The sequence below is a fragment of the Fringilla coelebs genome, assembly GCF_963513975.1.
Source record: "Fringilla coelebs genome assembly, chromosome: 2".
Taxonomy (NCBI): Eukaryota; Metazoa; Chordata; class Aves; order Passeriformes; family Fringillidae; genus Fringilla; species Fringilla coelebs.
Genome location: NC_140029.1, coordinates 69,052,233 through 69,077,801, shown reverse-complemented (window position 1 = coordinate 69,077,801; position 25,569 = coordinate 69,052,233). Strand labels below are relative to the sequence as shown.

Below are 25,569 nucleotides of genomic sequence, written 5' to 3'. Positions count from 1 at the left end.
TTAGTGAATTTTCCAGCCCAATTACAATATGTTATTTTTTATTAGTTAGCCTCTTTCCATTTATTTCCCTGAAATAAATCTGAAATTTGTCTAAAAAGTCTCATAAACGCACTTCATTTACAGTTGCTGAAATAATAGTTTGCCCAAGGTGTTTATAATGACTGCTATAAGAAGCCCATAAAAATCCTCAAAATGTTATTGTTGTACCATAGGCATCCCATTTGTTTCCTTTCCTTTGTAGGGTTTACTGTTCTGTATTCTCAAATCAATGTGTATATATATGCCTAGCTAGTCAAAAGTAGAAAAATTTGAAAGTGGAATTGGTGTAAGAAAAAGCTCAAGGTTTATATAAGAGGAAAACAAAGGGGTTGATCTGAAAGAAGATCTTTCCCTCAATTGTTACAGAGGCTTTCCATTCAGTGTTGACCATGCTTTCAGCAGCAGGTTAGATGAGGGACTTCCCAGCTTCTTTCCACCCTGCCTCATCCTACACTCTATGATGGATTTGGGATTAAGGTGGTCTCCATCTATGTTGGCAGAGAACAAGTGGAAATCACCTGTGAGAGATAAGACAGAAAATGGGGCTGTTTTGCCCTCATTTCTGACAGCTTACAAAAGGGACAGGGCAGTTTTCTGAGAACAAGGAGTAGTCCTGTGCTGACTCCAGATGTAGCCTGACTGGAAAAGCCTGATAACCCTGTCACCTCTTGCCCAGAAGCCCCTCACATACCTTATCCCCCATCCAGACACTTGCCAAACCAAAGCTTTCAGCACCTCCTTTTCCCATGACTCTTGCCATGCCACAGCTCTGAGCAGCCTTTCCTCACCTCCTCCACCCAGTGCACCTCTTTCTTCAAATTCTTTTTTTTTGCCTCAAAGCCTTGGCTTTCACAGTCCTGTCCTCCTCCAGGACAGTACAGTCCTCTTACTTCACAAAGAGAGCAATCTGTTCTGACATCTCCAGCTTCATCTGCTCAGCATCTCCTCTTTTGCCTGTGGCACTTTTCTGGTCTCCCACCCAGGCTTCTCGTGGCTGGTGGCAGCAGCAGCTGACAAGGTTCCCCTGTGTTTTACCACCCAGTTAGTCTGTGTTTTGTAATGTTGAGCTAAAAGTCTGATTCTCAGATTTTGCAAAAGCTAAAAAAGTTTTTAGCTTCTGTAGGAAGCCTGACTGTGCTTATGAGTCACTCCTTTGCTGATAGCTTTGTCTGGAGTAGGAAAATACACTGGTCTTATCACATGCATCTGCTCAGTGTTTTGCTAATGCCCTGGAGTTTAGAGATAAGAAATCCTACCTAACTCTGCTAACTACACAAGACTGCTGATACCATAAACATGTGTCTTCCATTATCATGTAGATAACAGATACACGTTAGCAAATAAAGATCATTTGGACAGTTTATCAGCAGTGTTCCAGGTCACCTGGGCTTAAAAGAGCACAGAGCTGCAAGATTGCCAGTTTACCCATCTCCTTTAGGAGCCCCCTGTGCCTCGAGGAGTCACCAGCTGCTTTGTGCCTTCAGCCATCTGTTCTCCCTGTGTGGGTCCAAGCCAAAAGCATGCCTGGCTCACATTTTTAAAATTTTTTTTATCATCTAAATTAATTGCTTTGTCTCTTATGTTTCCTTTAAGCATTTTTTCCCAGTGCCCCAGTACAAATTGCTGAGCTGTCCATTCTTTCACATTATGTAGTGAAAGATTTCTCAGAGTATTTACAGTTCAGAAACTTCTTCAGTTCAGAAACTTCGTGTTGGGAACGTGACCCCTGCAGTAGTGAGAGAAGCTGAAAGTGGCACTGTGAGCCCAACCAGAAATGAGCCTCAGGAAGGAGATGGATTTGTCTCTGGAAAGTCCCTGGGAAACTTTTAGCACAGTAAAGGACACTTTGCATATGTGCATTTTCTCTAAGGAAAAAAAAAAATAAAGGGAAAGAGAAGCAGTAAGGAAGTTATTTTAATGGAAGTATATAAGAGTATAAGAACAGCAGTACTTGGTGAGGCCAACAGGCTGTTCAGTCTAATTTTTAGCTCCCCTATAAGAACCTGTTTAGGGACATCTTTAAAAACAAGCAGGCAAGCACAGAGAGATATTCCACATATGGTCTCCCAGCATCAGCAGTTTATGAATCAAGTGGTTTTGAGCTGGAGAGAGTCTCTGCCTTTAATAGCGATCAGCGGTTTTTCCTGAAGAATACAGATGAATTTGGTCTCAGTATCTCAACAGTCCTCAATGCTGCAGTGCAGGTTTGAGATCTTGTTAAAAGATTAATAGAAATTTCCAGAGTTTCTATAAATTATATTCTCAAATTTTTCAGAAGAGGATACATGAAGTCTGTGTATGTAATTGTACTGCCTTTCTTCCATTTGCTATTACTTTGCTCACAGATTTGAGTAGCAACTCAAAGCCTGGCTTACTCTTTGTGGCCACAGCTACAGTTTAGTAGATGTGCATGTTATATACTTATATACATGAACAATTCATTGTGAATGGTAAGCAAAAACTTAGAAGTAATTAAATCATAGAGTCAGTCTGCTGGGGAAATGATCTTGATGTCAAAGTGAGAAGTTTTATTTCTGTATGAACTGTATGTGGTTGTGGTGTCTGTCCAGGAACAACACTTGCATTCGAGATCCTTTCAGTGCTGCAGTGTAACACTCACTGACTCCTTTGGAAATTCACTTTAGTCAGAGTTTAACAACTGTTACTTTCTTCCACAGATAAAGAAGGTTGCAATATATCTGTGTCGCAATAACACTATTCAGACAATGGAAGAACTTCTTTTTGAGCTGCAGCAAACCGACCCAGTGAACCCCATAGTCCAACATTGTGATAATCCTCCCTTTTACCGTTTTGCTGCCAGTAACAAAGCCTCAGCTGCAGCTTCTGGTATGACCTGAATGTGTTTCCTTTGTGCTCTCCTGCTCTTTTGAGTCTTCATCTCATCTCTTACTTTTGCATCCATTCAGAGATGCGTACATAAAGTACAAGTTTCAGGGCTTTGTTGCATGTCTAAATTACCGTTCTTTTTCATTCCTAATGATGTATATGCTTTGTTAACATGCGCTTAATTATCTTAACTATTTTGATAGCATATTACTAATATTTGATGCTGTTCAGAATTCTGTCACTCTTCAGAAAACTCCACTCTCTGGTGGCTGTTTTACTCAGAACAAGAAATCATCATCCATGCAGTGAGCAGAGATACAGATGCAGATACATCAAGCAGAGTTTCCTGAAAACTGAGAGCCTCAAGGGTGTTGCAGTTCTGTTTTGAAAGGCCTAATTTTGAAAGGCCTAATGCCATTTTCCAAGCTGCAGTAGCCAAATATACTTAAGAGCCAACCCCACATTTAACATTGTACATGGTTTGCCAAATCGTCAAAAAACAATAGACTATGTCTCTTGAGCATGAGCTTAGTTTAAGGGGTAGAAGACCATGATTCTGTTCATCTGTTTCTCAAAGCATGTGAACTTAACACCACCCAGCCATGGAAGCAGGTCCTGGTCTGTAGAAGTAACAGTGTTCATTCATTCACATGTGCAAGCACTTGCAGGATGGTCACTTTGACTGTAGCTGCTAAAAACCCTTGTGAGTTATGGACTTCTATTGCTTTGCAGGTGTTGTCTGCTGCATCTAACAGGTGTTCTTATTCACATCTCATCTACAGGAACCACCTCCAGCAGTAACACTGTTGTAGCTGGCCAAGATAGTTTTCCTGACGCAGAGGAGAACAGAGTGGTGAAAGAGACTGATGAAAGGTTTGTGGCTTGGGTTTTTTTCCTCCAAAATATATGTGCTTTCCTAGACTGAGGGTGAAAAAAGTTCTGCATTGTTCTGTGAGGAGCTCTCGTGCTCAGATTGATACTAAGTGACATTATTGCAGTGTGCATAATTTATTTTTTTTTAAGCTATTCTCATGATTCTAGTTCCTGACTCTTGTTTAATGGTAAAGGAAGAACTGTTAAATCTACATTCAATGAATTGTGCTAAGGAGGTCATGGTTTTGTAGGAATTATCCACAAAGGTGAAAGAAAAAATTAGGAATGTGCATCAGATATTGACTACTAAAATCTTTACAAAAAATCAGATTTGATCACACCATTTGATTTCATGGACAGTGAGTAAAATTTAGTTTGCAGATTTATATCAGTGATTGCAAGGACATCTAGACATCTTTGTCTAGATGAAATGTTTTATAGAGGACAGCTATGAAAAATAACTTGCTTATAAATTATATATTCAGTTTAGACTTCTGCTACTTATGGTACATACTGACAAATGACAAATTAGTAAATGCAAAGCTTAAGGGCCATCAGATCCTCGAGCACAGGCATACAGATAGCTTCTGTCACTGAAACACTCTTAGTTTAGCAAGAGAACTTTGGACAATTTATAACAGCATTTGCCAGTTAGTGTATTAGTGTTACATTAGTCACTGATAGTCACCAGTATCACTTCAGTAGTCCAACACTCCTTCCCTAAGGTTCAGGCTTAGAGGTGCCAAGATAATTATGTGAGCAAACTTTTCTGTACTTTAAAACTTTTGAATTACTTGCTCTCTCCCATTACAAGCTAGAGTAGCATTTTGTCAGGTTAGTTAGATGTGTCTGCTAATTTAAATGTAAGTAGAAAATGGCACTCAGTGCTGAGTTTCAAATTGATAGTAAAACAGATTTTACTCTAAGTGATATTTTTCAACATATGCACTAGAAATGTACTTAAAAGGATAATAAAACCATTTTTTCCTCTGAATTTTTTGTTGTTCTTTACATGAATGTTTATGACTGCATAGCTTTAAGATAAATTCTTATTCAGTTGATTTACAGCCAAGTTGAGCTAATGTCTCTTATAGTAGTTCAATTCAGGATTTCTTGTCTTATATAAGTTTTAAATGTGACTCCAGAAAAGGTTTTTAGAATTCACATCTGCCAGTGACTTTCTGATAAAAATGAAAGGAAAATTCCAAAGTTCTGATATTGGTGTTCAGGATCCTGCTGAAAGACACCTCAGAAGATAATGAAAAATAATTTGCCTGAAGTCATTGCCGGCATGTAGGTTACCAAAGCTGGCTGTAAGTGCATCTGCACTGAGTGTGTCAATCTTAGAATGTCCATTAATATTGACTTCATATGCCAGGACATATGAAATACTGAGGGTCATAGATAGAAAACCATGTATTGGATGGCTGACAATGCATTTTTGTCAACTGCACAAGGAATTTATTGCAAGCTTATGGGATGAACATGCTTTGGAAACTATGTAATATGTTGGTGTATAGTGAAATACCCTGCACTCAGGTGTGTGAACATTAGTAAGAAATTGAATTGAATTTTGTCTAGAAAATCTTCAGTCTTGTCTTGTTTGATCCATGGTTATTTTTGATTAGTTTCCTCGCTCTGCAGGAATAGTGATGTTTTTAGATCATCACTAGTGTGTGAGCTGTCAGTATGGCTCCTCTCATTCCACTTCAGGCCTGATTACCCTGGGAACACAAGGTAGTGGAAATCAAAGGAGATCACCAGGAAAAGTCAGCTTAGCATGAATCTTTGGCAGATTTGAGGACAGCTGTGAGCAGTATGAGAGCTGTGGCTCTCATATCCCTTAACTTTTCTATTAGGTCTGCTCTGGCCTTTGCTGGATTCTCCTCTTGAAGGATGATCTGCTGTAGTTTTTCCTGCTTGGCACCTGTGCAGGCTTGGCTTTGGACTTTCCAGCCAGTTACAGAATCACAAAATATTCTGTGCTGGAAGTGACCCACAAGGATCATGGAGTCCAACTCTGAAGTGAAGGGCCCATATGGGGATTGAGCCCACAACCTTGGCATTATTAGCAACATGATAAAAAAAAAAATCTCACCTTTGCAGCATGACAGTTTCCCTTTGCTAAATTTTAAAGGCTTGTGACACAGGAGCACACTGTTAGAACTTCTCAGAAACTGGCTGCAAAAATGTTTTGTGGAAAGAATCAGCATTACATTCATTTGCTGTCTACTCCTGTGTAAAAGTCAATGCTTAAGGAAATGCCTTTTTTTTTTTTTAGGGTAAACATAAAGTCCAGATGTTTCATGTCAGCCTGTTTTTTTAATGAAGATTTCTTTTCTTGTATTTGAAGGTTCAGTAATGTCATCAGAGCACATACCCGACTAGAATCGAGGTACAGTAATAGCTCTGGAGGATCTTATGATGATGACAAAAGTAAGTTACATTCAGTTTGATGAAATTTCTGGTGTTTTGGTTGGAGAGGAGAACATTGTAATGACCAGTGGAGCCTCTCTGTTTAAGTTCTGTATAAACAGTAATGTAGCATTGCCATGCAGGGAGTGTCCTTATTTCCCCTCCGTATCTCATTTAATTAATTTACTTCATTTAATCTGGGTTCAGTCAAACCCATCTGAAGGCCAGAGAACTTCACAGAAAGCAGCAGCAGAGAATCCTCCAGAGAGTAACACATTGGGCCTTTCATACATGGCAAAGCAAAAGACTTGTAAGAGCATTAGAGCAAGTACTTTGAGTTGTGCCATTTGGCAGTGCATCCCTCCAAATCAAGTGCTGTTATATGAGCATGAAAAGAGGCTCAGGAGTTTCCAAATATGAGGTCTTATCTCCTCATTAGCTTTTATGTGCTCTCTGCAACCAGTTATGACCTGCACTGTGCAAGCATGTGTTAGAGGAGAGATGGGGCTCCTGAGCATGATTCTTGTTCTTTATGTATTTCTGCTAAATGGGCTGTAAATGGACACTGGTGCTCAGCAGAGGTTCCAAAGATAACCAGTTAACTATTGTACAGTAGTGCAAAACTGAAGAGCTGGATGGTTTGACTTCATTTCTGGAGTGAACTCAATTTACAGATTTTGGCTAGGCACTAAGCAAATGTAAAAAAGGCAAGATCTTGTTATTGACTTTGATCCCTGGCTTATTAAAGCCAGGTCAAGTACTATATCAGCCATCATGTCTTGGTTTGGTATTGCAGACATCATTTTGGAACAGTATTTTGACATGAAAAGTAAAGATTTTATGTATTTTTTAATCCAAGTAATTTTTGGTTATACTCTTCTGCAAAATATGCAAAGACTGTAAAATGCAATACAGTAAGATAATTTAATGTACACCAACAACTATTATTCATAATTATGAAGCACAGCATTGACAAAATATTGAGTGTGTACAAACTCCAGTGTTTCAATACATCAGAAAGTGTGCAACATCTTAAACTCAGTAGGGTTTAGTACACTTGTTGAGAATTTTTTAGGGCTTTCTAGTTCTGCAGCTACTTAAAATGCTACACCAGATGTTAACTGAAGCACTGGTGCTAATCTGATCTGCATGAACAATCTTTCAAGAAAGAACAGCGTTTATATTATCAGAACAGCCTTCAGAAATACCTGGTTTTGACAAGAGCTTGGAGTGATAAAAGGCTGCAAAGGATTTGGTGGTATGGCTTCTCCCCTCTCTCCAATCTACTTTAATATTCATGTATTGCTGAGGATATAAATACAGAACACCACTCTGCAACACACAAACTTTTTTTTGTTCAGGCATGGATTGTATGTCTACCTTCAAGGCCTTCAAGGTGCTTTTTTTTTTTTTTTCCTTGGTCTGCATATAAACCTGTGAAAACAGGAGTGAGGATCTAGGTCTCAGTGTGACCTTCATGAAGCATTTTTCTGTGAAACACTTGAATTGGTAGAAATAAGTAGTTCCTGTGCAGTGCTTTTTCTGTGAAAAGCATTTGACAAACATTATCTGTTTAATTCTGGTTAAGAATATGTGAAAATACCATACTTTGCTACATTATTAAGTCATTTTTTTCTTCTTTATCTGTAACTGATCAATCATCCTCCAGAGACTCTGAGTGGAGGTCTAAATCATAAAGCTATGAAGTGTTCCTTAAAAGACCAACACTTAAAAATGGGAGTTATAAGCTGACATTTTTTAAATAATTGGAGAAGCAGCTACTGCATTGAAAGTGTCCTGGAGATCTGGAAATCTGAAGATGTTTTACTAAAACTTAGAAGTGATGCACATTAGAAAAATCCAGCTCTGATACTTTTGTAGGCATCAAACCAGTTTTGTTTCCCGTGGGAAAGCTGACAAGCATCAGATACATGCTGTTAAAAGAAAAAAGGAAAATGCTGAGTTTCAAGCTTACCTAAAATACAAAAGTGTAACAAAACAAAACCAAAACAAAATAAAAAAAGCAAACAAACAAATGAAAACACAAGAAGAAGGAACAGAACAAAAAAATAACACTCATTAAAAATTCTAAGGGGCAATGTTTGAATGTATGTCAAAAACACACCAAGAAAGGTTACTTTCTATGGCAGTGTATCACAGACTGCCAGACCTCAGAAATAAAAACTGACCAGTGAGAAAATCGAGAGGACTGACAGGGAACAAAATACAGGAGAGATGAACGAAACTGTGCAGCTGAGACAAGACAGGAAGTGGTGGAAATAACTTAGTTGACCCACATCATTGCAGATAAACAGGTGGGAGACAAAACCCTGACACTCATTAACAAAGAGCAGCTGTCACACTAAAGCAAAATTAAATACATCTTTGAGAAATCCAAGCTATAATTCATCCCCGTTGAAAGGAAATTACCCTGAAGATGTTTTTTGCATTCCTTATGCCTCCTTGCTAATTCAGGACATTTAACTTCTGCCTTTGTAGCGTCACTCAGCAGGGCACTGGTGAGGAGTTGCAAGAATGTGTCACTGGTACTCTGCTCCTTGCAGCAGATGGCTTCTGACAGCAGCTTTGTTGGCTGAACTTTTCCCTCATTTTTGAAGGGAAAGTCTGTTGCTTGGTGCTTTGTGATCTGAATCCAGCACTACTAAGTGACAGCAGGGATTCAGCTGCCGCTCCTACCATTCAGCGCTGTCTGCCTGGAATCTCTTTAATTTCCAGCAGCATGAAAGAGGGATTAAAAATGCATCACTTGTTATTGAACACAGGAATTTGCAAACCTCATGGCATCTTATCACATTGTTCCAAACAGCTGAACTCATATGCTAGCATAAAATCTCCTACAGTATTTTGCAAAAAGAGGTAATCAGAGTTGAGTTTGTATGCATTTTTTTGAATGCTTTTCCATGCAGATGATCCTGTTTCTCCATATACAAGCTGGTTATTGAATATTGTTGAAACCAAACAGCCACATCCCCTGCCCATGCCTTACAATGGAGGATGCTGGGCACCACTCGTGGACTATCTCCCTGAAACCATCACACCCCGGGGACCCCTTCACAGGTGAGCAGTTTCTCATTCTGGCATTTCAGACAGTGAGATGCTTCCTCTTAGTAGTTGACCAACACCAATCCAACTGTCCCACCATTCAGAACACCTGAGAATCATACAGTCAATTTCTGCTGATTTCCAGTGCAAAAATCCACATGCAGTGAAAGCTCACAATTCTACCGGGTTTCTACCAGAAAGCCTCTTTACAATGTAGGACTTCACTGATAAGAATAAGACTGATGAAACAACTGAAACAGAAAAGGAAAATTACTTTTTCCTAGGCCTCTGTGCCTATTATTCATAGCACTTTGATCTTTTATTCTAACTAGGCCATGCATATTCTGAAATTCCTATTTTACATAATTTGTATTGACAATAATAGGTTTTTTTTCAGTAATGGGTACTTGTTTGCTTGATACTGTAAGTAAAGTGCTTCAGCATTAATTGTATCGAGGAGAAATGCCACAAATCTGAAAATTTATAGCTTGTGTATTTCTTCAGAAATAAACATCCTGTTTGTGCTTTCCCGTTTCCAAGAGGTTTGAAACTGATGCTGTGGATTGACTTCCAGGTGCAATATTGCTGTTATCTTCATGACTGAGATGGTAGTGGATCACAGTGTGAGAGAAGATTGGGCTCTTCACCTCCCTTTATTGCTACATGCTCTCTTTTTAGGTAAGACCAACAGAACAGGAAAGAAAGTATAAATGTGCTCCCTCCTTTTACTTTAGCTTTGCTGAAGCTATGGTACTGTGTTTCTTGCATGTTTTATGATTTCCTCCCTCCACCCTAAAAGAAAAAGCCCAAGGTGGTTGCAGTCTGTAAATTAGTCTCAAAACTTTGAAGTTCTTGAATATTTTGGCCAATTTCACCCAAATTTGAGAGGTGTGTAGAAATCTGAAGACGAATGACTTCCTAAAATATCTCTATAAAAACATGTGGCATGGCCCCTGCAAGAAAAGGAGGTGAAACTCATGCCTTTGTCCAGCTTGGTTAGTGATGACAGTCTGCACATGCCTTGAACCTGGACTACACACACCTGTGCTTTTTCTTGCCTTTGCAAAAACAGTCTGTAAGAGAGCCAGGGTAGCTGTACTGCAGAGGTGGTGGATGAAGGACACGGACCACTGGAAAGCAAAGCTTCATTAATTTCACAGCTGATGGAATACTTTATCATCAGTGTGTTCCCTTATGTACCTGGGCACTGAGGCACTGCTTTTTCCCCGCTGCTCTGTCTGTTCCTGACTGTAACACAGTTCATCTGGAGGCTGTTACCTTCCTTGTCCTGCCATTCAACATTACCAAAAGTGAGTGGCCTAATTTTTTAGCACACAAGGGTATTCGGCATTATAAAGCCATTCCCTGACTTCCGTGGCTGATAAATAACAGTGTTCACAAATAAACGCAGGCAGTTGTGAAATAATTTATTATAGCTGAGATCACAGTTCACTTCTTGTTCAGTCACCATAGTTACCATTAAGTATTCACAGTCAGTCTGGGAAGAGTCTGCTGATCAGCGGGCAAAAAGAGATTAAATTGGGATGTTACAGCACAGTGGTAAAATGAAGTACATGTTGAAGGAGATACTTAAAATTTTTTTTCTGCTTAAAATTTTTTGGTGAAATAGGGTTTTGTATGTCAGTACATTGGTTTCACAAACTTCTAGTGAAACATGGGACTAACAAACCAGGACTGTGTTGGATGGGACTTCCAGAGTCAGTTTCAATATGATATTTCACATGTATTTCACTAAAAATTTAAATTTATTTTGTGGCTGCCCATAACAACTTTCTAATTTCTTTTTCTATTTCTGTGAACTTTCTAAGTGTAAGAGGGAGCTGAAAAAGGACTGGGTAATTTTATGGATCAAATCAATAACCATTAAGTGATCAAACAACATCTTTATTATGATTTGTAACAAGTGTGAGAAAACTGGTACTTACACTTAGAAATTGTCACAAGAATAAATGAAGAACTTAAGAAAGAGTAGTACAGAGCAATGTGACCTTTGCAGTTAAGATGGCTTTAAGGAGCCATCAGGGAGCCATGCAAATAAACATATGCAGAAACAGAGTTATGATACTGGTAATCAGTTAGAAAAATATCTTTAGTGTTTTGTGCAATAAGGTTTCAACATTGCAGATTTTTAATAAGGAATAAACAGAAATTTAGTAATACCATGTGAGACAATCCCTTGGCTAAAAACTATCAATTCTGAAATGTGAAATGAAAATTAAATCTAACTGGTAACTAAATGAAACTGGTTTAGTAGTAACTAAAGTGAGATCACAGCTTTCAGGCTTCAAGGTCAGTTTCTCTAGAGCTGTTTTACCTCCTGTGAAAAATTTTTCTATTTGGCAGCAGAGCTCTTGTGATGTTGCAAGGAAGTTATGCCACACATTAGCCAAAGGTATGAATGTAATTAAAAATTAAGTATTGCTGTCCTGTTGGAATGTGAGCAGGCAGATGCCTCTGACTGAAAAGCAGACTAGAAACTAGTATGTTGGCTAAATGGAGAGCTGGTATCCTTTAATTTATTGGATAGAAGTGATAAAATATCAATATGAAATAATTTTGCAATGTCTGTGTGTTTAATAGGCTATTGAATGGTTTGTAGTACTGTTGGTGAAGCAGGCAGGCAGACTGCTGGTTTGAACTTGCCTGTCTCTGGTGCTGTTTAAAATCTCTTTTGTAACCAGTGTGAAATTAGTTGAACACTAGACTCCTTCCCATGGAGATGTGTCCCTGTCAGGGGAGACAGAAGCTTACTCTCCTTGGAACTCTTACAGGTTAAAGAAGGGACCAGCCCTGGCCAAGCACAAAGACTGAACTGTCCTTCTCGCTTCCCAGTTGGCAGATCTGTGCCAATACTTTTATACAACTTGGGGTTTAATAAGATTTCAGCTACCACTGTTGCCAATATAGAATTTATTTTCACTTTTTATATCCTTTGAACTGTATCTTGAAACCAGGTAGGATGGGTTCATTATCTCCTGGCAGGTGGAATAGATGGAGAAATGTGAATAGGAGCAGAAACCTGAAGAAGCTGAAATAGGGGTGGGCAGGATGGCCACAGTTCTTTTGGAGGAGGCTACTGGGAGATGAGTAAGACCAAGGGTCATGGGACCTTCAGAGAATTGCCCTTAGGAGCTGAAGGCACAGTGTTCAGACTGTGGCAGTAATGAGCAGTTTCATTATTGCAGGCCAAACAAGAACCAGCATGACTAGAGTATATTAGAAAATGCCTGACTTGAAAGATCTGTTGGCTGCTGCCACACAGAGTAATGAAGGAGCTGCTTCTTTGAAGAGGGATATATCCTGAGAAGAGAGGAGCTGAAGAAGAAAAAAGTTAACTTTTTCAGCACTGAAACTACTCTTAAACAGAAGAAAGTATGTTTAAATATACTGCAGGGTACTGAAAGAGAATCAAAATGACATTACTAAAACAGAGTGCAGAAATATCTGTTTCCTTCGTATTTGTAATTTGTGAACTATTCTGGCTGTTTTAAAATCTTACAGATGACAGCAGTGTAAACCAAATCATAGTCTTTCAGTTCTAGACCTTCAGTTTGGCTTCTGCATCCTGAGTTAGGGGGTAATGTCTCATGCTGCTCACTGGAAGTTGAAGTTCTCTTTCAATCACTACAGTGATTTGTCTGTCAGTTCCTCTTACAGTTTGCACTTCATCTAAACTGATCTCTGTGCTAGAAAACGAGATACTGTGGTAAGCAATGTAATTACAACCACAATGAAGAATACCTCATCTTTAAAGGTTTTCCAGACCTGTCAAATTAACTGCAGTGAGACAATGCATAAAGCTGTATTGCCACTCATTCATTGTACCTCATGTGTGGAACTTCAGTCTGGAAACTAAATATACACACAGATTTAAGTGAGAGCACTGGTAACTATGTCTGGAAATACTGTATCTTTTGTTTATTTGCACTGTTATCATGAACTGCCTCGGAATTTTTGCTATTTCTGGAATGTGAACTTGTTTATTATTCCTTCATATTCAGAGATTGCTGTAACCTTTTCTTTTTAGGTCTTGACCATTACCGCCCGGAGGTCTTTGAACACAGTAAAAAGTTACTGCTTCACCTTTTGATTGCATTGTCTTGCAATAGCAACTATCAAGCCATTGCATCTGTGCTTCTTCAGACCAGAGAGATGAATGAGACCAAGACTCTGACAGTACAACCAGCATACTTACCTGAATATCTTTACACAGGTAATGAAGCAAAAGAAGAACTGTCAGGTTTTGATAAATCAAAGTAATAAAGTGGCAAATATGAACAGTTCCCATTAATACTAATTCCACGTGATCTACCCTAGGGATGCATGCAATTTATTATTAGACAACTTTTCATTATATTGAAAAAGTTATCTAATGTAAGGCAAAAATATGTAATGTAGTATTTTAAAATTAATAGGGCTAATAACTTCCTGATTCCCCCCTCAGGGATCCAGAGCTACTTTAAAATGAGGACAGTCATTCCTCACCCTTAAAAGAAATGCATAAATAATTCTGACACAGGAAGAGCAGCAAGAATGTGCAGCTCAGATTTTCCATTATTAAATTAAGTTTCACATGATACACACCCTCCTTTATATCACTGATACATTGGATTTCTGTCCTGAAATCTCTTTCTACATTAGTAAAGAGACACTAGAACACTACCTCTGCTGAGGTCAGTTTTCTATTATTTTTAGCAATTTACCTGTTTTTAAGGAGTTGGTTGGAACCAACTGGTAGAAAGCTGCTAGTTAGATTTACTGCTGTCATATAATATTACTAAAAGCAAGTGTTCTGTTCCATTTTGAAGGACTCACAGAACCAATAAAGAGTTGTGGGTGTAGGATTAGTTGTCAGTAGGAGGGTGAGGAACTTTACCATACAGTGAGAAATGAAAAGTAAAGATTCTCATATCAGTGCCATTTCTATGGTTATTTAGGAAGTAATAAGTAATTTGGTTTTATAAAAAATATTGCAGGATAGCTTATTACTATTTTTCTGAGACACAACAAAATTATTTTAAAGTATTGAGCAGAAGTGATAGCTATTCTAGGCTGATGAACTATTTTGGCCAAAGATGTTTCATTCTGAATAACTTCTGTGAAGAATTATCTCACAATAATTTCCTGTCTGGAGTTGGGTGGGTTTCTTTCCCAGTGCACATCTATGAATTATTAAATACAGAATAAAATTCTTCCATTAAAATTATATTACTGCTTTTCTGCCAAAATGAAAAACTGTTTTCATTCTCATGTCTAAAAAATGTAATTGGTACCCTGATTCTGGCCCTCTGGAGTTCAAGTTATCAAGACTTGGTATTTTGGACTGGTTTTTGAGAAGCTAATATAAAGAGTGAGAGTGTGGGTGAGTAGCTATAGCAGAGAATCCTAACTGAAAATGCTTCAGCTCAGGTTTGTTCCATGTAATGTCAGGCAACTAAATTAAGAGTCTTCTGATTTGATATGGATTTTGTTCTTCTCCCATTTTTCTCAAATGGCCATTTTTTTTCTGTTGTAGGTACAGCCTAAACATGACTAGAGGTCTAACCTTAAGAAAACAGGTCTTGGTTTCTAATCTTAGCTCTGAAACTGTGGCAAGCTTTTGATCTAGCAGAACTCTTACTCAGGTGTTTTATCCTGATGCTGAAAATATTTTGTATGATGAGTCCAGCGGGTACAGTTACTAAAGGTGTTGAAAGAAGCCACATTTTTGTCTTGATTTCCATTACATTTGTAAAAATAGGACAGTATAATCGTTCTAAAAATTCCACCCAGCAGTTTTTTTCCATATCAGACTAGCCCAGGGAAGTGAACTTTGTATGCATTTTGCCGACTTCTAAATTCACTTTTAAAAGTCCTACTCCTGAATGTAAAATGCCCTAGAATATTTGTTTTCCAGGTACTGTTGTCCTTGTGCAGTAAAAACAGAAATCTCGACGTGAATCGTTTTCATTTTATTCTGGCTTTTACACATTTAGAAACCAAGTACCATTTTCACTCCTATCAGTGTTTGAGGGTTCTGTTCTGCAGGTTTTCCCCATGTTTCCCAGTGGAAGGTTTCTGCTGCTGACTCTGAAAAGAGCTGCTTGGCAGACACTTTCATCTGCAAAGCTGGCCCAACCGTGCATTCCATCTTTATCTCCTCCCTTCTGGCTGGCAGGTGGCTTTGACTTCCTGCGGGAATACCAGTCCTCTCCAGTGCCAGACTCCGGCTTGAGCTCCAGCTCCACCTCCTCCAGTATCAGCCTGGGAGGCAGCAGTGGAAATCTCCCACAGATTACACAAGAAGTTGAGGACGTGGACGCTGCTGCTGAATCAGATGAGAAAGCAAACAAATTAATTGAGTTTCTGACCACCAGGTAATGCAGATAAGCAGAGGATATGTTTGTACTCAAAATGCACACTTTCTTGAAGCAACTTAAAGGAAAATGACTGAGCTCTAATAGTAATTACAGACCCCAGTTCTCCTTTATTGATACTACAGTGGTAGGTAGGTACTGAAAAGCACTACATGTCAGAAAAAAAAATCTTGCCTGACAGAAGTAAAATGTTCAATTGACCAATAGTTTTATGTTCAGAAGTGAACTAATAGAAAAAGCCAGTTTCATTATTGTAAAATTAGATATAAAGTGTAAAGTTCATAGTGAAACTAATATTAACTACCAGCTACAGCCAGCAGATTCTAGACACAATGTTAAATTGAAAAACAGGGATTTGTTTATGCTGCTCTCTACACAGCATAGCTTATATTTTGAAATACAGCATAGGAATATTTATTTACTTTGATTTAAAATTATGTTTGGTTGCATGTTTTCATGGACCTGGAAATATCTAAGTACCTGTACAGATTATATATTTTAACTGATTACATTTATTTCAGATAACTCAAAGAAATTTTGCACTTTGTTATATATTTCTTTAAGGGCATTTGGTCCACTTTGGTGCCACGAAGATATCACTCCCAAAAATCAGAACACCAAGAGTGCTGAACAGCTCACTAATTTTCTGCGCCATGTTGTATCTGTATTTAAAGATTCCAAGTCAGGTACTAAATATTTTCCTTTCATAACTAAAAAAATACTCCCTCACAGTCACACTTAATGCTTATCCTGTGACTTAGTAGATCTGCTTATGCAGAAGCACTGTAAATATGTCTTTACAAGGATGTAAGACATACGAAAGAATTGCTTTAAAACAATCATGTTAGATTAAACTGTACCTAAGTGCTGAATTGAATATTTCTTCAAAGCTGTTGGTAGAAAGCCTTTTGATTGATTCTGCCAGATAAAATCTCTTCTGTGTCCTGTTAGTTAAATACATCACATCTACTAAGTAAATACACTTTGTTTAATTTCTTCTGGCAATAAAAGTTTATTTTTCATTTATCATGGTTTTTAGAACATAGGGAATGTGCTGATTGCATGTTGAAAACCAGCACAGTCACTAATTAAATAATTTCCAAGATCAAAGCAGAATGCAGCACCAGTATTTATATTAAAGATCTTATCCAAAGCCTTCTGAAGCTAACAGAAAGACTCCTAATTCTATTTGACTTCAGGTTTGGGAGTTTTCAGAAGTTACTGTTGTTGCCAGCAAGAATAGTGGATGGCTTGAAAGTTTGTCCAGGAATTGTAAAAAAAAAATAAGTCAGATTATCAATTTCATACTCCAAATTTTGTTTTTCAGTTAATTCAGTTAATTTTCTTGCATTCTGTGCAAAACAAATGTAAAATTCTCCAAAGCACAGATGTTTCTGCACCTCCATTTCTCAGTGTCTGCAACATACACTAACGAGCATATCCTCCTCACAGAGTAGGTTCAGTCTGTTCATGACCCACAGTAAAGTCTGTAATAAAAAAGGGGGGAAAAAATTGACATTCTGTTCTTTTGCTTAGGTTTTCATTTGGAGCAGCATCTGAGTGAAGTTGCTTTACAAACAGCTCTTTCAAGCTCTTCCAGACATTATGCTGGTCGCTCTTTCCAGATATTCAGGGCCCTAAAGCAGCCCCTTTCTGCACATGCGTTGTCTGACCTCCTGTCAAGATTGGTGGAAGTTATTGGAGAGCATGGAGATGAGATTCAGGTATGCATGTGTAAATAATGCTTCTTAGAACTGTTGATCCAATGCGTACTTAATTTAAAATTACCATTTTAACAAGGTGTTCTAGAGTCATGTGATGAAGAGTAGAATGTGGCCTCGGAAAAGGTTACATCTGAGATTGCTGAAATCATATGTATCTCAGCTAAGCCTTCATCAGGCTGTTTACAATCTTATATAGTTCTAAAGAGAACAAATAGAAAATTTAACTAATTGTCACTCAAAATGAAATATTTGTGATGACCATTTTTTTCTTTTGTAATGTCATTAATTTGGGTTTAAGGAATCCATCATCTGTCTGGTGATGTAATCTCACAACATGAAGTAGACACTGTCTCATTCCTCAGAAATTAGCATGTTTAAGAGTAAAGAAATCTGCACCATCCTTAATAATACAAAGCTTAATTTGATACAGACCTTTCACAGCACTATGATGTTCACTCTGTTTAACTAAACAGACTGAAATTTTACAATCAGTGACTATAGCAAGATTCAAGACTTAATAAAGAGAAATACTGGCGCTCAGTAAGAAATAGACTGACATCACCTCCATATTTTATTTAGGTAATGAAACTGCCACAAGATGACAGTAATACTCTGTCACAACTGCCTGTGTAGAATTTAAATCAGTGACCTGCAAGTCAGAGGTTCAGTGTGTCATTACCAATCCCTCGATGAGATATGTGCCCTTCTTGCATACCTTCATAGATCATTCAGAGGCAGAAAATAAAACATACTTGTAGGGACATTTTAATGTTCAGGGCAATGGCTTTGATATGGATGTTGGGGCTTTTTTCAGGAGAAATTATAGGTTTTCAGTAGGTGGCTGTTCCTTTTATGAACTGAAGATTTTTAAATGTTACTTTTTGGAATGTCTTTGTTAAAATGTTTAACCTCCTGCATTGGTAGGGGTATGTAATGGAAGCACTACTTACTTTGGAAGCTGCAGTGGATAATCTCTCTGACTGTTTGAAGAACAGTGATCTTTTGACAGTGTTATCACGGTAAGAATCTGTTCTTTTAACTGTATTATTGTCAATGTTTGATGACATTAAGTGTGCAGTTCTGCAGTCTAACAGCAAAAAATAATTTTGATAAGACTAACCTCATTTTTAACCTTCTGAGAATCAGACTATGAGCACATTTCAGCCAAATTTTGCCACAGTTGAAATAAAGTTGATAGAACGAATAAAACTTTACAATGTGTTGTAAAGTCTACCTTGCTGCCACTTGACTATAACCTACTTTAACATCCTTTAAAAATACTGTATTTTTGCACCTTTGTGTCATAAACCTGAAAATGTATCTGGGAAGGAACATGGGTTCTGTAGTACTGGTTTCATAGCAGCGTGTCATTCTCAGGTCAAGTATTCCCCAGGAATAAGTGATCATGGTTTCTTCTCAATAAAACTAGGGAGAATTTTTGTGTAGACATGGATTTTGCTTGATGTGTTGACCATCTTTATGAAACCCTCGGCCTGAAAGACCCTTGTACATGGAGGGAAGTCACAGGCTCCCTCTGTAATGTGGCTGTTGATAGTACTGAGGGAGATGAATGTCTATCTGACTCCTAATAGTAGCAACAGAATAGGTAAATATTTTTTTTTTAAATATCCATAAGTTACCGTGCTTTACGTGCAGCACAAAAATACCAGGGCTGCCATTTCTGAAGCTAGCAGGCAGGGTGCTCTGCCGTGGCAGAGCCCAAGGAGTGCCTTGGAACGGCGTAGAGACGGATAAATACACTTCTACTTCCTAAACTAAGAGCTGTTTATCTTTCTTTAGTGCACATTTCAGCAAAGAGCAAGATAGAACAAAAAGTAGGAAACACTCCAGAAAGGAGTGGGATGCAATATACTTCACCCTGACACTTGGTTCCAGGATAAGATTCTCTTCAAGTCCTATAGATAGTAGAGACACACAGTGTATGAGGTAGGAATGGGATGAGAGTCAGGAATTAGCTGTTCACCACAACAAACTTCCCTTGCGCGTATCGACACAGCGAGTTCCTCTGTGCAGATAATTGGTAGGTATTGTCTGGATCATCGTGTGGTAGTCCATGAGGAGGCATTAGTCATTGAAATTGAAGCACCTACACTTTCTGTAAACCATCTTGAAGAGATCTTAGGATACAGGCAGGATGCAATGACAACAAATTTTCAGAAGGACCTGTATTGGCAAGAGCCTGGGCAACCACATGACAGGTTTCTTGAGGATAATGGGGTATGTTTATGGTTCTGTTTAAGATTTTTCTGCCCACAGTTACCCAGCAAGCAATTGTGCATTTGCCTGCCAGCTGTGCCAAGTTCAGGGCTTGCTCCATTGATGAGGGCATTTTAAAGACCAAAGTTGTTTTCAGTTTGCCACTGTCCCATTGGGAATTGCCATCAGTCACTTCACAGCTCTGTATTTCTCATCCCCATGTCATTCTTGCCTATGTAAACTGTAGGCTGTCCTGCTCTGGTTTGGTGCAGTGCCACATGAATCTCATCTCTGTCAGGTCTGTGAGCCTGAGTCTGTCTTCTGGAAAAAAGAAGGCAGGCTGCAATAGATGGTTTGCTGCGCTGTTTCGCCCATTTAAATATTTATTTACAGTCTGAAAAATACTTAGCTTGCATCTAATACGTACCCTTTCCAGCTGGGCATTCACCCAATGTAATGGATGTTATAAATCTTGGTTTCAGTTCATCTTCACCAGATTTAACATCCAACACCAAACTGACTGCAAACCGGAAGAGCACAGGGCAGCTGAATATGAATCCTGCAGGTGGCAATACCGCCACCGCTGAGCGAAGCAGACACCAGAGGAGCTTCTCCGTACCCAAAAAGTTTGGAGATGTGGACAAATCCTCGGACCCACCACGCAGTGCCACACTAGACAGAATTCAAGCATGCACCCAGCAAGGCCTGTCCTCTAAAACCAGAAGTTCATCCTCGCTAAAGGACAGTCTCACCGATCCATCCCATATTAACAATCCAACCAACCTACTGGCCACCATCTTCTGGGTTGCTGTGGCTTTGATGGAATCCGATTTTGAGTTTGAGTATCTAATGGCACTGCGGCTGCTGAATAAACTTCTGGCTCATTTGCCGCTAGATAAAGCTGAAAACCGGGAGAAGCTAGAGAAGCTGCAAGGGCAGCTGAAATGGGCAGACTTCTCAGGACTTCAGCAGCTGCTCCTGAAAGGATTCACTTCCCTTACTACCACTGACCTCACGCTCCAGCTCTTTAGTTTGCTGACACCCGTGTCTCGAATATCCATGGTGGATTCCTCTCAAGCTATAGGTAAAACCATTATGGTCTCCTCTCTTTCAGTTTCTGTTGCACTGACATTTGGTCACAGACGTCATTCAGCTATCTGAACAAAACCAAAAATAGCAATTTTTCTTTCTCTTTGAATATAGCATAATGAACTTTTGCTTTGAGCTGGGTGAGCTTTTTTTGGAATTTCATAGAAATAATGACCTATTTCTAGAACGTGAATCCATTGCCCAACAAGGTTTTGGAGGATAGAAATCATGTCTTATTTATCATTTCATTTCTAGGTCTTTAGCATCATATAAAGTTTTTGATTGGTGACAAAGCAAACGTAAGGAGATACTGTCAAAACTTCTATTACCTACTTTGGTCAGTTTTTCTGTTTAATTGTTTTCAGACTATGTCAAACTGCTTGATTTTAAATTAGTGTTTCATGTTATTTTTAAAAAATATATAAATATCAAAAACTCTTGTACACTTCAGATAAACTACAATAGCACAATAGTGAGTGAGGAGAGAGGCCTGGGTTATAAGGAAATAAGATAGCATTTTTAAATTCCCCATTATTTAGCTGAGGTTGTGGCCACTTCTTAATTCTATTTCTTGAGGAGAGTTTCTGCATTGTTCCAGATTTTTACTCCTCTCTTTTGGTCAGAAACACAGATACTAAGACAAATGTCCAGGCTTGACAATTAAGTCACAGCAAATGTAGACACAGCATAAAGGAATGAATGCCGTGAACAGCTTGCCCATCTCTAAGCACCTGTGTGGTGCCTGTGTTCCAGGCTTTGGTTGGGCAATTCACACATTGAATTGCTGTGACAGTACCATCTGGAGGTATCTTTCCTTTTCCCTGAGTACAAAGGAAGAGTCGGGAAACCACGATGCTAATTTCAGCAACTTGTTTAGTTGTGTAGAATGAGAGGGAATGAACGGTTAGAAAATTATTTTCATAGAACAAATTCTTTCTTTTCAAAAAGCAGATTGTGTCCAAATACAATTAGTTGACTTCTGAGCTCCCACCTGAACTAGAGCAGCTTTTGTTATAGCTCTCTGTTACAGCTGCTGCAGGTATTTCATCAAGCACTTTGAGCTATGAGTTGGTGCAGAAGATCTGAATCCCAGTTCCAGACAGCACTTAAGCTAATTACAGCACTTGGAACTTGGTGCATTATTATTGCCTTGAACAGTGTAAAACTGTGGAAGCTATGCCTGGCAGCTGACCAGAACTGTTGTTTATTAATCAATGCTCACTGAATTTCTTTTTGTGTTTTAGCAGCTGTAGTGAAAATGCCACTGGTTAAGACTGTCAATAAGCCAGTTAAGTGGAAAAGATAAAAATTATCCCTAACAGTAATGTGCAGTAGTGTTTGCAGAAATAAGCTCATGCTTTACAAGAGTATTGTTGCCTAAATGACATACTGGATTTTCAAATTAAGGCCCCTTTAAGGCTAATGTGGTGTGGCCAGTGGTATGACCAACTTGACAGGGTCTGTGTGAGTTTATGGCTAATGTAACATTGAAACTGTGACCTCCCATGAAACACCAATTTAAAGATCACTGTGGCTCTTGCTGTCCAGAATATATGTTTTGTTCTGTATTTTCTTGTTCTAGGATTTCCACTGAATGTTTTGTGTCTCCTGCCCCATTTAATTCAGCATTTTGACAGCCCAAACCAGTTTTGTAAAGATATAGCCGAAAGGATTGCTCAGGTATCAAAATCATGTGCTGTTTTGTACATCTTCAAACCCTGTAAATGCAGTTGCCTTGTTCTTGATATGTTTTGATGTTTATGTTTAATTAGGTTTGTTTGGAGGAGAAGAATCCCAAGCTGTCAAATCTTGCACATGTCATGACCCTTTATAAAACACACAGCTATACAAGGGACTGTGCTACCTGGGTAAATGTGGTTTGCCGTTACCTTCATGAAGCATTTGCTGATATTACTTTGAGTATGGTTACATATCTGGCTGAGGTAAGTTTTCAAAAACTTTTCACCGTTCTAACTCTTCTGTTGCCCAACAGCCCAAAGAGGTGAAGTGTGCCAGCAAATTACTGGGAGCTCTGCATCTGTTATTTATAATTAAAAAGTAAAAGAAGAATTTGGCAGGAAAAAACAGAATTACTTTAAAAAACAATATTGAACACTAAAACAAAAACTGATACGTGTTAAAGCAGATTCCTTCATCAGCCAGTTGGATTTTCCACTGTGAAAGTGAGAGGAAACTGGACATTTATTTAGATCCCATTGAGGAAAATCAGAAGACTAACTCCACAATGGGTTTTCCAGCATAATAAGATACCATCTGCTATGTAAGGATCTGGTTCTTGATAAAAATTTGTATGCATTCCTCTAACACTGAATGAGATCATCTTGCTGCAAAAGTTTTCTCATGTTCATTTTCACCTGTGGAGTATAGTGCTAATGCAGCATTGTTACTGGGGCTCCAAGGATCAGTTCTGCCCTTTAGCACAAAGCTGCTTGATATTGCCCCCCCACCCTCCCCATTGTCAGATCACTTTCAGGACAACATTTTCTTACAGGGTTCTCAGATTTATCCCTTCCCTGCTGAGTTGCCTTCAGTCTCCCCTCTCATCCAGGGAGAAGACAGTTCTGCATTCACAGAATCACAGAATAATTTTTAGGCTGGAAAAGACCTTTGAGATAATCAAGTCCAATGCCAAATCTAACACTGCCAAGTCCATTGCTAAACCATTTCCCTCACTGCCACATTTACACATCTTTTAAATATCTCCAGGGATGGTGAGTCCACCCTTTTCCTGGGCAGCCTGTTCCAATGCTGGGAAACTGTTTTCATGAAGGAATTTTTCTGAACAGTCAATCTAAACCTTCCCTGGCCTGACTTGAGACCATTTCCTATTATACTATCAATTGGTACTCTGGAAAAGAGGTTGACACCCACCTCTCTACATAAATTAACTGGCATCTGCCAAAGGATCTATTAAAAACCCTCAGGCATTTCTGATACTGGCTAGTCACAAATTTGCAAGAGCCTGAAAAGCCAGGTGCTGCTCCCTTGCTCACTTAAGGCTCCAGAACAAGCTAGGTCCTGCTATGCCAAGCTGCTTCCTCACCTTGCTTGTGTGTGGAGGCTCTAAGTAATCAATCACATGTGATCTTTAGTGATGGTGAAAGCCATTGAGGGTTACTGTAGGACCTTAAACAGGACCTTGAGGATTTTCAGTCTCTTTTCAAGTCGAAATACTCTGGAGAGCTATTAGCTCTTCAAATGAAGAGCTCTTCATGACATTGGGCCCTCCAGAGTCAAGTATCTTCTTCACAGGGGAAGCTTGTATTCCTAATAAAAAAATGCTATTAAAACTATATTTGTAATAAAGAAATGCTGTTAAAGTGTAAGAGTTCAAATTCTTTCTCCTATGCTTTCCCAGCCTTAGGAATGCAGTGGCTCTTCTGTTTTCCCTTCAGTGCTCCCTGTACAGTCACTGGTGCTGCACAACCTCCACAAAGTCCATTGCTCCTGATCCTGCCCCCCTTGAGATGGGTTGAGACATGCATGTGGGGACTCTTTTCTGCATGGCTTCCCCTTGCTGTAGATTGGCACCACCTACTGTACCAACAGCAAGCCAGGCAGGCTTTTTACTGTAATTAAGACACATTCCTCACATAGCACCAGCAGCAGCAGGATGACAGAGTTGTAAGCACTGACTTCCTTTCTCTGTATTTACATTGAGTGCAGCTCTGTTGAGTCATGTCTGGAGAATATTTATATGGGCATAGATTAGCTGCCAGTCTGGTGGTGTAGCAAAAGACAAGAAACCATCTTATTCAGCCTGCTGGGGCCTTGCTTTTTTTTTTCCCCCCAGCTTTCAGAATGTTTGCTCTTTTCTTCTTAGTTAATCCCCAGGCCAGGATAAACAATGTGCCCCTGTGTCCTATAAACCAGCTGGGGGATATACTGTCAATTGGTAAAGCCAGATAGGTTAACAGCCCCACTGAGCAACCTGCACTTGCAAGTTACAGCCATAGAGTCAGTCTCCTGCTTTAACATTCCTGGTTCAGTCCCCAAGGCTTGGGTCAGAGGGAAATTGTGATACAGGCAGTGCTTAAGAATAACAAAGGAAGCTGTATTGCAACAGTGACCTTTTCAAATACAGGTGTAGCTTCAGAAGGAGACACTGTACCACAAATGCTCTCAGCACAAAGTAGAAGTTTCAATTTTTGCCATTCAGATAAAATTTTGTATTTAACCTATTCAGTGGCAAGTCGCTGCTTGTCATCAAGGAGTATAATTCCAGTACAAAATAAAATATTTGAGCTCTGCTATTATCCAAATCTCACAATGACAAGTTGTGCTCCTTACTTAGTTTTACATATTCTCCATTCATGAAAAATTATAATTTCTTCTAGAAAACTACTGGGAGGTCTCAATCTACAGATGAGGAAAAAATCGCTATTCAGTAATGCAATAGAACTCTCAACCTCCACAACCAAAATCAGATCAGCATACAAACATATCACTGAAACTTTACTTTGGTTTTATGCTAGATTTTTTCAGATTAGTTTTTGAAATTTAGACTCTAATCATGGCAGCACACTTATTCTAGGAGCATATCTGAATTGGCATGTTAAACTGGTGACTCATTAAGTCCAGGATCATGTTCAAACTGAAGTAGCCAATGCTATTAATAGAGAAGAAAGGACAAGAATCCATAGTGCATAGTAATATGAGTATGGTAGATTTTTCCACCTCCTCCTTGTTAGATGGTGATAAAAACATAAACATTTATAACCTGTTCAAAAACCAAAGAATAAGTAGAAACTAAACCATCTATATTGCAAGGGGAAGCATGCCCTAGAAAAGGCATTAATCCAAGTAATGGCTTGTTTCTCAGACACGGCTTTTGAAATGCCCTCTTTATTTCCTCTAAACATTTGTTTGACTGCATGGCATTGCCTCAGAGTTGGGTATCTCTT

General features: G+C 38.8%; 1 protein-coding gene across 6 annotated transcripts in view; it reads left to right on the top strand.

Annotated features, from left to right (window-relative positions):
• Window positions 1-25,569, top strand: part of FRY (FRY microtubule binding protein) — a 224,677-nt gene that overhangs the window by 163,148 nt on the left and 35,960 nt on the right. For all 6 annotated transcript variants that reach the window (XM_084200872.1, XM_084200873.1, XM_084200871.1 and 3 more), the window contains 13 exons: window positions 2,718-2,886; window positions 3,669-3,759; window positions 6,113-6,195; window positions 9,102-9,252; window positions 9,812-9,915; window positions 13,286-13,471; window positions 15,416-15,614; window positions 16,179-16,300; window positions 17,151-17,338; window positions 18,263-18,357; window positions 20,038-20,639; window positions 22,227-22,324; window positions 22,417-22,587. In XM_084200872.1, coding sequence (XP_084056998.1) covers window positions 2,718-2,886; window positions 3,669-3,759; window positions 6,113-6,195; window positions 9,102-9,252; window positions 9,812-9,915; window positions 13,286-13,471; window positions 15,416-15,614; window positions 16,179-16,300; window positions 17,151-17,338; window positions 18,263-18,357; window positions 20,038-20,639; window positions 22,227-22,324; window positions 22,417-22,587 — 2,259 coding nt within the window. The remainder of the gene's footprint in view (window positions 1-2,717; window positions 2,887-3,668; window positions 3,760-6,112; window positions 6,196-9,101; window positions 9,253-9,811; window positions 9,916-13,285; window positions 13,472-15,415; window positions 15,615-16,178; window positions 16,301-17,150; window positions 17,339-18,262; window positions 18,358-20,037; window positions 20,640-22,226; window positions 22,325-22,416; window positions 22,588-25,569) is intronic.